Below are 14,242 nucleotides of genomic sequence, written 5' to 3'. Positions count from 1 at the left end.
AGAGACGAAGAAAAGAAGATGAATTTGGTCAAGACTAAAATAATTATAGACGTGTTATGCCCAAATAAAGCAGGGTATCAATCTAACATTCGGGGTCCTACGGCTACTTTTTATACCTTGGCTAGCCTTGTTTACCTCTCATGATTATAATGGCCAATAAGTTGTAGGGACATGATTTGAATACAAGTCATCTTGACTGTTAAAATGATAGAGTAGGACTATTAGCTACTACTATTTGTAGTCACTTTATCACCCGCGTGAAGTACATTTCATTTCTTCTATCTCAGTATATGAAACACATGAGTTTAACCAATGGGCAAATACTTATAAATTAAAGCAAAAGTCTTAAAAATTCAAAAAACCTAAACCAATGGTAAGGTTTTTTCTGTGTCCGCATTTGTCCAGTCTTTTGAAATCTTTCTATTTTTCATCATTGAAGAGTGATAATTCCCAAGAATTCTGTCAATTACCACAAGTATTCCTGTTCCTGAAGCCAAACTCCGAAGTGAGAGTGTAAATATACAGTATGTAGTCTTCGACATAATTGATCAATTTGCCGCACTATGTATGTGACATGCAATTTGCTGTCAGATTGGCAGAGTAATTACGATAAGAATTTGAAAGTCTAATTTTTGGCCTATTTCTAATGGTTACATAAATATGTGCAATAAAGGTATAACATTGGCAATCATATTATGTACATGTTTTTTGTATATTGGATATGCTCTGATTCCTGGTATTAAGTAAATATAAAACTCAAATAGAGTAAATAGATTCAGTTTATAAACCATTTCTTATAAAGTAGACCACCACTGCCATACAATAAATTATATTTTATCACTGTAACTCAATTATTCACCAAATGTGGATGTAAAAACAATAATAATAATTATCTCTTAATTTATTTGAAGGTAATCCGTCAGTTCCTTTGTAGTGCCCAAACCAGGAGCAGCATAAATTTCATAGAAGAACATTGCATGACCTATAAGTTGCTTTATACTGGTATGTCACTCTCCAAAAGAGACAGTGGACCTTAGATCTCAGTCATTGGCCTCTGATACAGCCAAATCAGATCTCATGCTTTGCACTGAGAAGGGGTAACAACCCCAAAACACTGGTCTACATATTGAGATTACGATTTGGCTTTTAGCCTAAGTCATATTGCAAGACTCGTTAAATGGTTGATATTAATTTTTGGGATTGCTACTTCCAATAGATGATACTAAAGTTCAAGTTCTCTTCTTCTCTAAAGAGACAATTGACGTATTCAGATACAAGCTGCATGATTGCAGCCAAAAAATGCTCAGTTATTTCAGAGAAAATATAATTTGAACATCCAGACGGGGGCCATATCTTAAGAAACTAGATTAATCCACTCACTGCCCCTGTCCAGCTTCCTATAACACTGATGCAGGTGATTGACAGGTCTCTACCATAGTGCGAGACCTGTCAATCACTTATTGTGGCATCGAAAAAGCCAGACAAAAATTTTAAAGATATGTTTCTCAGAAACACAGGAACATTTCCATGAAAATATACATCTGGATATACTCCTGCAGCCAGACTTTGATTCACTCTGCCCATGGTTTGGATAGCATAAATCAAGTGGCAGTTTCTTTTTAAATATCTAACAGTAAAAAATAAAATACTTTCAAATTAAATAAAATAAATATATATATTTTTTTAGCTAAAACAGAATAACACCATACTATTCACTATTGAATTTGGAAATAATTCTATAGCAAAAACTAATGAAAATTAGTACAAATATCCTAAAAATTATATGTGTTCGTTATTACTATTTTCATTCCATTTCAGGTTTGACAAACAAATTAGTTAATATATTGTAAAATTTAAACTTACATCATTAGCATCATTTGATGAATTACCCTCAGATGAGACTTCTTGATATAAATCCTTTAATTGAGGATAATTTAGAGGCTGCACAATATGGAAATCTTGATGTTCCCGGGATGGAGGTAAATTAGTTTGGTAACTCTGCCCCTGGCATCCTGGAGGAACCATCCTGACCTCCATGTATTTTAAGGTCCCGTCTGTGTTCAGGTACAGAGCCGGCTGATACTGATCTGTGTAGGATTTGGATTGGGATCCACCAAGAATACAGCAACTACTGCTGTAATCATAACTGTCCTTCCTCAGACATTTCACCAATAATATCATGAAGGTGACAAGTGACACTAAGCTGATGGCCACTAGGGAGATGATTAGATACAAAGTCATATCCGATGGGGGCTTGGAAGTGATCAGAAAGTCTCCAGATTTCGGTCTTTCCACTATAACCTCATCTGCTATACTGACAAGTACAGTCACTGTGGTGGATAATGGAGGAGTCCCCTGATCACTGATTACAATGACAATTTGTTGCTCCATGTTCTCGGTCTCCTGTAAGCCTCTTACAGTTCTCACCTCTCCTGTAAGTTTAGACACTTGAAATAATGAATAATTGATGGGGTCAATGAGAGTAAACACCAACCAGGCATTGTGACCAGAATCCAGATCCACTGCGGACAGTTTTGTCACCAGATATCCAACACTTATAGACTTGGGAATCCTCTCTTGGACAATGAGGTCCTCAGAGTGCTCTGGATACAGCAGAGAGGGGGGATTGTCATTTGTATCCAGAATGAAGATAAAGACGGGAACAGTGGAAGACAACTGTGGAGATCCTGAGTCTTCTACCTTTATAGTGATTTGTAAAACCTGGATCTGCTCATAGTCAAAGGATCGCTGAGCATATATATTTCCATCATTAGAATGAATGTACACAAAGGAGGAGACAGAGGAGCCGTCAATCTGACTCTCAACTATGGAGTAAACCAGATCAGAATTAACCCCCTCATCTAGGTCAGTAGCAGATACTGTACAAAGAAGAGTCCCGGGGTCACTGTTCTCCTTAATGAAAGCATTATAAGTAGACTGTGTGAAAACTGGAGCATTATCATTAATATCTGACACCCCGAGGGTGATGCTTGTTTTACTGTATAGAGGAGGAGACCCTAAATCAGAGGCTGTCAGCTCTATAGTGTATTGAGAGGTTTCTTCTCTATCCAGATTCCCATCTATTACCAATGCATAGCGATTTTTAAGATAGCTAACCTTAAAAGGCACATTTGGTGATAAGTTTATTTTAATTTCCCCATTTCTCCCAGAATCTTTGTCTATTGCATTAATGAATCCAACAACATCCCCAAATCGAGCATTTTCTGGAATTTCATTAGTCACTGATGTAAAAGTAATTTCTGGCTGATTGTCATTTACATCATTTATTTCCACTTGAACCATGCAATTACCCTGCAAATTGGGAAATCCTTTGTCAATGGCTTTGATAGATAATTCGTAAAAGCTTTGTTCCTCAAAATCTACAAGTCCTTTAATAGAAATCTCCCCATTTTGCTCATTTAGAGAAAATATTTTCTGAGCAGATTCGGATGTATGATCGTCTAAAGAAAATTGAATTTCTCCATTTGCTCCGTCATCCTGATCTGTAGCATTTAATGTTAATATCACAGTGTTCAGAGGCAGATTTTCCCTAATGCTGATTTTATAAACTGACTGATTAAAGACTGGAGGATTATCATTAATATCTAATACAACGATGGTTATTCTGCAGGTCCCTGATCTGGCCGGTTCTCCTCCATCAATAGCTGTGAGAATGAGGTGATGTTCTTTTTTTTCTTCTCTGTCTAAAACCTTTTCTAGTATCAGCTGAGGGATGAGCGTTCCATCCTTACGATTCTTCACTGACAATGAGAAATAAGGATTTGTATTCAGTGTATACTGACTGACACCATTCACACCAACATCTAAATCTTTAGCAATCAATAAGGCAAATTGTGCACCAGGAGATGCTACTAATTCAGTTATCTTAATAATGCGATCATCAGATGAGAATGTTGGGGAATTATCATTAATATCCAGAATTTCTATTTCTAGAGTAAAAAGCTCCACAGGATTCTCAGCCACAACCTCTATCTGCAGTAAACAACTGGGACTAGATCCACACAGGCTCTCCCTATCAATCCTGTCCTTCACAACCAGCCCTCCATTTGCCTGATTTACACTGAAATATCTTTGGTATTTCTCAGATCTCAGATGTATCCTGCGCTGAGAGAGCTCTGCACGTTTTATCCCCAGATCCTGAGCTACATTTCCTACCAATGTCCCCGGCTCAGACTCCTCAACAATAGAATAACGAAGCTGCCCAGAGACCCAGCCCCAGCTACACAGGAGAAAGGAGCAGACTACTTGCCATTTCCAGCACGGACAAAAGCCTCTGATGTCCATATCTTAAATGATTGTCTTGATATTTGATGTCATGTAGATCCTGTGTAATCCAAGCAGCATGAGGGTTATTGTAAGAAATCACAGTTCCACCCCAAAAGGAATCAGTAAATCCAAGGAAAAAATACATCCACACGGCTCTTATCGGAGCAGCAGCTCTTCTTTGTGTGAGAGACGATGGGAGGGTGAATCACTGAGCCAGGGGGAGGAGAGCGCTGAGCTGATTTGAGCACATTCTCTGGTATAGACTGAATAATCTACTGGATGACAAGTCTACCCTCTAGTGGTCAATGTTTAGAAATACAGAAACTCAGCGAAAAAATAAATATTTGAGGAACAGAGTTAGAAACTAGCAATATATTTCATCACTATATAAGTTAAAGTACAAATTACATTAACTAAAATGTATAGATAGATATTATTGACACTCAGTAATTTTTAACAACAGTTATGTTTGATTATTAAAACAAAGACAATTTTGTCAGTAGAATATTAGAGAAAACAGATAGACAAACAGCTAAACTGATCAACTGAAGGATTTAAATAAGTATCAAAAAGAAGCACTGATTATTTACCCATGTTCAATGCAAAATTTTAGCTCACATCTGATATAGAACTGTTTTCTCATACACTAACTGATTTGCCTTCATTTATAAATTTACAGTTCCTCTTGAAAGCATCTGGTAACATTCAAAATACTAATATTCATAATATCATAATTGCTGTCTCAATTGCAAGTACTTTGTTTGTATATACAGGCAACCATTGTACAAGATCTATGAATCTACTTTGCAAATTGTTAAAAACAATTATTATGAAAGAAATGTTGAAGGGATTGAGTAATCTAATTTTTTATACTACTTAAAACTATCTTTTAGAAATATTTTTTCATGTCTTATTTGTTTTTTTTTCTGAATGCAGAATTTTATTTTACATTTACGTCAAGATTATGGGTCCGATCGTCTTCCCTGAGACGTTGTTTTAAAGCTGAGAACTGCTAAACATGGACATGTAAAAACAAACCCTATCTGGTGATGAATTGTAGATTTATAGGATAGAATGGGGAGCATGCTCTCTCACCTAGGAGAGGTTAGTGTCCAAGAAGGGAGAAAAATTGAGTAGCAATCATCACCTGTTGTCTAGAGGTCTTATCATTCATTGCAATTCTACCTGTGATGATGATATTATAGTCGATAAATTGATTTCTGCAATACAAGCAGTGTCTAAGCTAATAAAACAAGACTTACAAGAAGTAACACTTTATTTAACTATTTGACTTCTATTTGGCATTGCTAGTTGATATTTTTTTCTGTTAGCTTAATTTCTGTCAACTTTCACAAATCCTCTTGGGAGTTTGGATACTAGATGCAATGATGTCTCCCATAAATTTCACATGTACAGAAAACAGAAAATCTTGCTGCACTAACTTTTTGTCGCTTACCTTCAGAAGCAGAATGGAAGACATTATACAGCAGTACTGAGCAGTGTAGCTTTGAATCCAGCATAGGGACGATATGCAAAACTCTCTCCCTCTCCCTCTCCCTCTCTCTCTCTATACAGTATATAATTTAGTGATGGTTACTAACCCAAGAGGTGGGGGGATAAGTTTCAAAATGGAAACAATATTTTTTTCAATAAAATAAACTACAAAGTTTTATATGTTTGTTTATGCCATTAAATTCTGGAAAAAAAATAGATGAACTTGGGGAGCACTGTTACATTCATGTGAATGTCTGTATGCTGCCATTTTTTTACCGAACAGCCCACAGTCCCACTAAATAGGTCCTATTCTGATTTTCAACAAAGGATGAGTAGAGGGCATGCTCTGAGTTTTTTCTCTGATCTGTGATATTTATGAATGTATGAGGGGATAAGTGAACCTCTATGAATCTGAGTACTATCTGATAAAAAATCGAACAGCACATGGACATTACACATATTTTTGTGATTGTGGCTTAGACGTAAAATCTGTAAGAGAACTAAAATACAGTAGATGCATTTACAGCCAGAATAATTTGTTTTTCCACATTATGTCAGGATTTAAAATGGGCCGTATGATAACTTGTTCTGTCCTGATTAGTGTTGAGCGATACCGTCCGATACTTGAAAGTATCGGTATCGGAAAGTATCGGCCGATACCGGCAAAGTATCGGATCTAATCCGATACCGATACCCGATACCAATACAAGTCAATGGGACACCAAGTATCGGACGGTATCCTGTATGGTTCCCAGGGTCTGAAGGAGAGGAAACTCTCCTTCAGGCCCTGGGATCCATATCAATGTGTAAAAGAAAGAATTAAAATAAAAAATAGGGATATACTCACCCTCTGACGCGCCCTGGACTTTACCGCCGTAACCGGGAGCCGTTGTACCTAAGAATGCGCGCTGGAAGGGCCTTAGATGACGTCACGGTGCTCTGATTGGTCCGTAGCGGTCGCGTGACTGCTACGCGACCAATCACAAAGCCGTGACGTCACCTAAGGTCTTTCAAGCGCTTGAAATACCTTAGAAGACGTCCGCAGCTTCTGATTGGTCGCGTAGCGGTCGTGTGACTGCTACGCGACCAAGCACAAAGCCGTGACGTCACCTAAGGTCTTTCAAGCGCTTGAAAGACCTTAGGTGACGTCACGGCTTTGTGATTGGTCGCATAGCGGTCACGCGACCGCTATGGACCAATCAAAGCGCCGTGACGTCATCTAAGGCCCTTCAAGCGCGCATTCTTAGGTACAACGGCTCCCGGTTACGGCGGTAAAGTCCAGGGGCCGCCGGAGAGGTGAGTATATCCCTATTTTTTATTTTAATTCTTTCTTTTACACATTGATATTAATCCCGATACCGATTCCCGATACCACAAAAGTATCGGATCTCGGTATCGGAATTCCGATACCGCAAGTATCGGCCGATACCCGATACTTGCGGTATCGGAATGCTCAACACTAGTCCTGATCTGTAGTGCTTCATATCATGGTTATCCCTCTATCACTGTAATCAACTATTAGGCCAGTAGACATATGTTTACACACAAAGACATTAGATCTATTTTTTTTAATTAAACTGGGTTCGTAAAGACAATTTAATTTCTTGCATTTTGCTCTCATGACTAAAAATAGACAACACAGAAATTTACTGTTATTACAGGAATTTTTCTGGAATTGTAGTTTTAATTTCTATTTATAAAATCTGTACAGTAACTCTGCATTCTGTCTATTATTTGTTAAAGCAATAAGGTACAACTAAGAAAGACCCATAGAAGCAGGTATGAACTATCCCATAGCAGAACAGGAGGATCCTCTGATGGGCCCTTGTATAAGAGTGGACCCCCACCCTCTTATATGAACAGTACTGGGCACAATATACTTGCATCACTATGTACAGACAAAGGCAGTATCTTATTCATTCAACAATGTACCCATTGCATTGTTATATACATTTGTGATTGAGGATTATGATAGATTTGTATGTAGCTGAAAAGTGGGGCCCTGGAGTTAGTTACTGGTGGGCACTTGGAACCCCAGTCCGACACTGTGTAGAAGGCACAGTTGATGTTTTGTGATGACTTTATTATTACCTGCATGGATACATTGTCAGCAGGCAGAGATTATATGTGACTACAATTAGATAACACCAAAGTTCTTCACCATTCTAGCTTCAAATTTACACAAGCGTATTTTAGATAAAAAGGGGAAAACTTATACTATGTAATACTTAATTTACATGCTGGAAATAAAACTGAAATAAAAAGCAGAAAGCCTTAAAACACACAATGATTTTCCCTATATCCTTATATGCCCAAGATTCTTGGTGTTTCCCATATCTGACCATCATTGTTGGGTATGTGTTAGAAAATATCCATACAGTTAATATTTGCTATGGTTCTGATGATGCAGCTATATTTTAACATAATAGAAATGTCCTCATTAAGGAATATACAATCATTACTTAAATAAACATAAAAATATACTAAGTCAAAATAAAAGAGCCTAAAAAAGCTACATGTCACCTCTGTCCATAATAGTGTAGCAGATTTAAATATAAAATTAGAAAACAGGAGTAATGCCTTGCCTTTAATGGACCACACAAACACTTTAAATAAGTGCTCCTATTATAATTTTTATTGGCTAAACTTGTTTAAATGTGTATGAAGTGTAGTGTTGGTACATCAATGTTCACACCGATCGCCGTGTTCCTCAGGTTCCAGCGCAACTCCTGTCCCCTTCTCACTCATGTGATTGTGTTTGATTTGGAAGTCGCTTTTACATTGTAAGCTTAGAGAGAATCATACTGACGAAGTATAGAATGATGTCATAAAAGTGACTTCCCTCTCACACATAAACCCCAGTGTGAGCCAGAAGTCAGAATTGCAGTCATCGGAAAGGTAATGGAATCTCGTTAAGCATTAGTTGTGAAGAATATAGCACCTACACTACAGTACAAATATATTTATACAGGCATATGCACTCAAAAGAATAATGGAAGCACTGCTTAAATCATAAATTATGTACTATTGTATGTACTGTTGGCCTCCTATATAACAGTCCATTGAGTACAATAATCAAGAAGCAGGAACAGGATGCACTCACAATGTCCAGGTCAAAAAAATGTATGCAAATCACTAAGGCAAATCATTTCGATAATATATATTTTAAACTACAACTAATATTACATATTAAACATCTAAACTAATTATAATTTACTTATACTATAAAATTAAGACTTACATTTCTTGAATCATTTGATGAATTGCCTTCAGTTGAGGCTTCTTGGTATATATCTTTTAATTGAGGATAATTTAGAGGCTGCACAATATTGAATTCTTGCTGCTCCAGGGCTTTAGGTAAATTAGTTTGGTAACTCTGCCCCTGGCATCCTGGAGGAACCATCCTGACCTCCATGTATTTTAAGGTCCCATCTGTGTTCAGGTACAGAGCCGGCTGATACTGATCTGTGTAGGATTTGGATTGGGATCCACCAAGAATACAGCAACTACTGCTGTAATCATAACTGTCCTTCCTCAGACATTTCACCAACAAAATCATGAAGGTGACAAGTGACACTAAGCTGATGGCCACTAGGGAGATGATTAGATACAGAGTCATATCTGATGGGGGTTTGGAATTAGTCAGGAAGTCTCCAGATTTTGGTCTTTCCACTATAACTTCATCCGCTATACTGACAAGTACAGTCACTGTGGTGGATAATGGAGGAGTCCCCTGATCGCTGATTGAAATGACAAGTTGTTGCTCCATGTTCTCAGTTTCCTGTAATCCTCTTACAGTTCTCAACTCTCCTGTGAGTTTAGACACTTGAAATGATAAATAACTGATGGGCTCAATGAGAGTAAACTCCAGCCAGGCATTGTGACCAGAATCCAGGTCCACTGCGGACAGTTTTGTCACCAGATATCCAGCACTTACAGACTTGGGAATCCTCTCATGGATAATGAGGTCCTCAGTGTGCTCTGGATACAGCAGAGAGGGGGGATTGTCATTTGTATCCAGAATGAAGATAAAGGTGGAGACAGTGGAAGAAAACTGTGGAGATCCTGAGTCTTCTACCTTTATGGTGATTTGTAATACCTGGATCTGCTCATAGTCAAAGGATCGTTGAGCATATATATTCCCATCTTTAGAATGAATGTACACAAAGGAGGAGACAGAGGAGCCGTCAATCTGACTCTCAACTATGGAGTAAACCAGATCAGAATTAACCCCCTCATCTAGGTCAGTAGCAGATACTGTACATAGAAGAGTCCCGGGGTCACTGTTCTCCTTAATGAAAGCATTATAAGTAGACTGTGTGAACACTGGAGCATTATCATTAATATCTGACACTCCGAGGGTGACGCTTGTTTTACTGTATAGAGGAGGAGATCCTAAATCAGAGGCTGTCAGCTCTACTGAATATTGAGAGGTTTCCTCTCTATCCAGACTCCCATCAGTGACCAATGCATAACGATTTTTCAGATATTTAATTTTAAAAGGCACACTTGGTGATAAATCTAATTTTATTTCTCCATTTTTCCCAGAATCTTTGTCTCTCACATGAAAATATCCTACAACATCCCCGAACTGAGCATTTTCTGGAATATCATTAGTCACTGATGTAAAGGTAATTTCTGGCCGATTGTCATTTACATCTTTTATTTCCACTTGTACTATACAGTTTCCTTGTAAACTGGGAAATCCTTTGTCGATGGCTTTGATAGATAATTCATAAAAGCTTTGTTCTTCAAAATCCACATGTACATTGATAGAAATCTCCCCATTTTGCTCATTTAAAGAAAATATTTCCAGAGCAGATTCAGATGTGTGATCATCGAAGGAGAACTGAATCTCTCCATTTGCTCCGTCATCCTGATCTGTCGCATTTAATGTTAATATCACAGTATTCAGTGGCAGATTTTCCCTAATGCTGATTTTATAAACTGACTGATTAAAGACTGGAGGATTATCATTAATATCTAATACAACGATTGTTATTCTGCAGGTCCCTGATCTGGCCGGTTCTCCTCCATCAATAGCTGTGAGAATGAGGTGATGTTCTTGTTTTTCTTCTCTATCTAAAACCTTTTCTAGTATCAGCTGAGGGATGAGCGTTCCATCCTTACGATTCTTCACAGACAATGAGAAATAAGGATTTGTATTCAGTGTATACTGACTGACACCATTCACACCAACATCAAAATCCTTTGCAATCTCTAAAGCAAATTGAGCACCAGGACTTGCAAATATTTCTGAGATGTTAATAATGCGATCAGAAGATAAAAATGAGGGAGAATTATCATTAATATCCAGAATCTCTATTTCTAGAGTAAAAAGCTCCACAGGATTCTCAGCCACAATCTCTATCTGCAGTAAACAGCTTGGACTAGATCCACACAGGCTCTCCCTATCAATCCTGTCCTTCACAACCAGCCCTCCATTTGCCTGATTTACACTGAAATATCTTTGGTATTTCTCAGACCTCAGATGTATCCTGCGCTGAGAGAGCTCTGCACGTTTTATCCCCAGATCCTGAGCTACATTTCCTACCAATGTCCCCGGCTCAGACTCCTCAACAATAGAATAACGAAGCTGCCCAGAGACCCAGCCCCAGCTACACAGGAGAAAGGAGCAGACTACTTGCCATTTCCAGCACTGACAAAAGCCTCTGATGTCCATATCTTAAATGATTGTCTTGATATTCAATGTCATGTAGATCCTGTGTAATCCAAGCTGCATGAGGGTGATGAATTTATGTCTATATTCCCAAAAAGATAATCCATCTGAAGAAAACAAAGATTCACACGGCTCTCATCAGGGCTGCAGCTCTTCTTTGTGTGAGAGACGATGGGAGGGTGAATCACTGAGCCAGGGGGAGGAGAACGCTGAGCTGACATGAGCACATTCTCTGGTATAGACTGAGCAATCTACTGGATGACAAGTCTACCCTCTAGTGGCCAATGGTTAGAAATACAGCAAATAAGTAGAACATAATATTATTAGCAGCAAAAAGTGAATTCTATTTTTTAGTATTAGATGTTTTGCACTCCAAAATAGCATCACTAAAATTTATAGTGATTTTTATCAGCTATTGCAATTTATCATTTTTTAAATCTAGTGTAATTAGAACTTTAGCATGCACCAATCAATTTGTTTATTTTTGTTACTTTTTATGTTGTTTTTTTATTTAAAATGTGCAATTGAAAACAGAAAAGGAGCTTAAAATAATATCTTCCATCCTGTAATCCTCCTAATCCTTGACACATCAAGTTACTCTGTGATTTCCATATAAGATTGTTAAATGGAGTTTTGCCATAATTATAAAGAAATCTGGATCTTATTGATCTTATACCTGCCTAAATAGCAAAGAATGGCTTTATCTTAAATGTTAAAACCACATTTTGAAATGTACTGTTTCACATTTAATGTTCTTATTTCTTCTTCGTCATTTTTTGCATTAATATCTGCACTTTATCATGGCACTGCTTGTATTCCATGATCTGCATGCTCCTTTGCTTTACAGCAACCTTATAGCAAAAATTGATTTTTTTTTGTTATTGGCCTAATGACTTATGGGAGAGTGTTGTAGGCATTACCTGTGAGAGGTTACTGTGCAGGAAGAAGGAGAACGTGTTCTGTCTCTGGTTTTGTAATAGATGAGTAAGGCCGTACTGGGCCGCAGGCCTTCAAAGGGAGGACGCCATGACAGGGTTAAGTGATAATACATGAGAAAGCATTGGGTTGAGGGAATTTTGGGTGGGGAAGGGTTAATAAATTTGAATCAGGGGAATGATGTATGGCTAGGGGGAGGGGGAATGGGGAGAAGAGGCGGAGTAAGGGCGGGCAGTATAAGGGGCAACGGCCATCTCAGTGGGGCAACCATTTTATGTCCCCCACCGTACTAGAAACAAGCTCAGAGCTGATTTTAGTTATGGAGATTGAGGCGATTTTGCAGCAATTGAGAGCGGCTGCGGGAACCAGAGGTGCGGGATGGCTGCAGGCATCCATTCAGGGCCTGCTGCCTGATGAGGGAGCCGACCAACCCCAAGGTTTAAGTGCAGGGCGACGGACTCGGAGGTCTAGGCCTCCGGAGCGCCTCAGCCCTGAGGCTACCCCCAGGGCCCGGCGCCATATAAGGAGCCCCTCTAGGGACCCTCCGGCCGCGGTCACGAAGCGTCGGCAGCCGGCGCGTAAACCTGCGGCTGGGAGGAATCCGCAACACCGGCGGGGCCTGCAACAGGGGGAGGTGTCGGCCTCCCCTGCAGCGATGGCGTCTGGAGGAAGCGTGGATCCAGGAGTAGGAGCGGCCGCTGCCCAACCAGGAACGGGCTCGGCTCGGCGGGGCAGAGAGGTACTGAAGAGCACACGAGGGCCTGCTAGTCAGATGCCTTCAGCGCAGGGGGGAAGCCGGCAACACGAGCACTCACCAGCAGCAGAAGGAGCCAGGGATCCGGGGTCAGGAACGGCTGGGGCCCCTTCGGTTCGGCCCCAGGCTCGGCATTCATCCAGCAGCAGTGAGGAGTCGGCGGGGCGAGCATCAGCACGCAGGGCGGCTGGTGAGTGGCAGTGGGGAGTCTCCTCCTGCTCATCGGCTGCTGCTGCTGCTACAGAGAGCAGAGCTGGACGTCCCTGTGCTGCAGCTGGGAGGGGGAGGGGGAGGGGTGGGTGAAGCTGACCGCAGGCATGGAGGAGATCGCTGTGTAGTAGGAGGGAGGGAATCTCTGGCCACTGGGGAGGGGGAGAGGAGGGGGGAGCATGGATTAGGCCATTCATTTAGAAGAAGAGGATCATCAGATGGATTTGAACCAGGACATGTGGGACGTATGGACACTGGGGACGCAGCGGTCGAGTCAGGCTGACTGCACACTGCATCAACTTCCATGGGACAGCACGAGGATGGAGGAAGCACGCGCCCAGAGAGATCGCGTCAGGACGCCGGATTGGCGGCTGCTGGGAACACAGCACCCAGGCAGCCAGGTGAGCGAGACTGCACTTCTTTTTACTTACCTGCACTAGCCTCAAATGTGAATGCAAGGGGGGAGGAATTATCTGTTGGGGGGGCTAGTGGCGGCTCTGGTGTTTTATTACAAAGTCTTAAAGATTTAGTGCGGTTATGGGAGGCGGGGAGTGCGCAGGGTACGTTATCTCCCTCGGCGGCTTGGTTAGGTAATAGAAGGGGTATAGGGGATGGAGAAAGAAGTCTGGAGTCACGTCCTGTGGTACAGAGCGAGGTAACGGGGGTTACTGCGGCGGCTGGGGACGAGGCGGCTTCGGGCAACGCAATAACGGGTCAGGTATCCACGGCGGTTGATAACGGGGGCAAAGATAAAGATGAAGCAGTGCGTTTAGGGGATGCTGCAAAATGTGAAGTGTATGTCTGTTTTGAGGGGCCTCTGGGAACACATTTAAAGCAGGAAGTAAGGGATAGGATTTGGAAGGGGGAATACGTGGAGATAT

General features: G+C 40.4%; 1 protein-coding gene across 28 annotated transcripts in view; it reads right to left on the bottom strand.

Annotated features, from left to right (window-relative positions):
• Nucleotides 1–14,242, bottom strand: part of LOC143776637 (protocadherin gamma-C5-like) — a 671,321-nt gene that overhangs the window by 182,144 nt on the left and 474,935 nt on the right. For 2 of the 28 annotated variants that reach the window (XM_077266211.1, XM_077266231.1), the window contains exon 1: nucleotides 9,023–11,613. The exons of 24 other annotated variants lie outside the window; for them this stretch is intronic. In XM_077266211.1, coding sequence (XP_077122326.1) covers nucleotides 9,023–11,464 — 2,442 coding nt within the window. In that variant the 5' untranslated portion in view covers nucleotides 11,465–11,613. Of the gene's footprint in view, nucleotides 1–1,863; nucleotides 6,070–9,022; nucleotides 11,614–14,242 lie in introns of those variants that run through there. 2 more of the 28 variants (XM_077266217.1, XM_077266225.1) reach the window with 1 other exon arrangement.

Source organism: Ranitomeya variabilis, chromosome 5, assembly GCF_051348905.1.
Source record: "Ranitomeya variabilis isolate aRanVar5 chromosome 5, aRanVar5.hap1, whole genome shotgun sequence".
Lineage (NCBI taxonomy): Eukaryota > Metazoa > Chordata > Amphibia > Anura > Dendrobatidae > Ranitomeya > Ranitomeya variabilis.
Note: the sequence above shows the minus strand (reverse complement) of the source record. Positions and strands in the feature narration are given on the sequence as shown.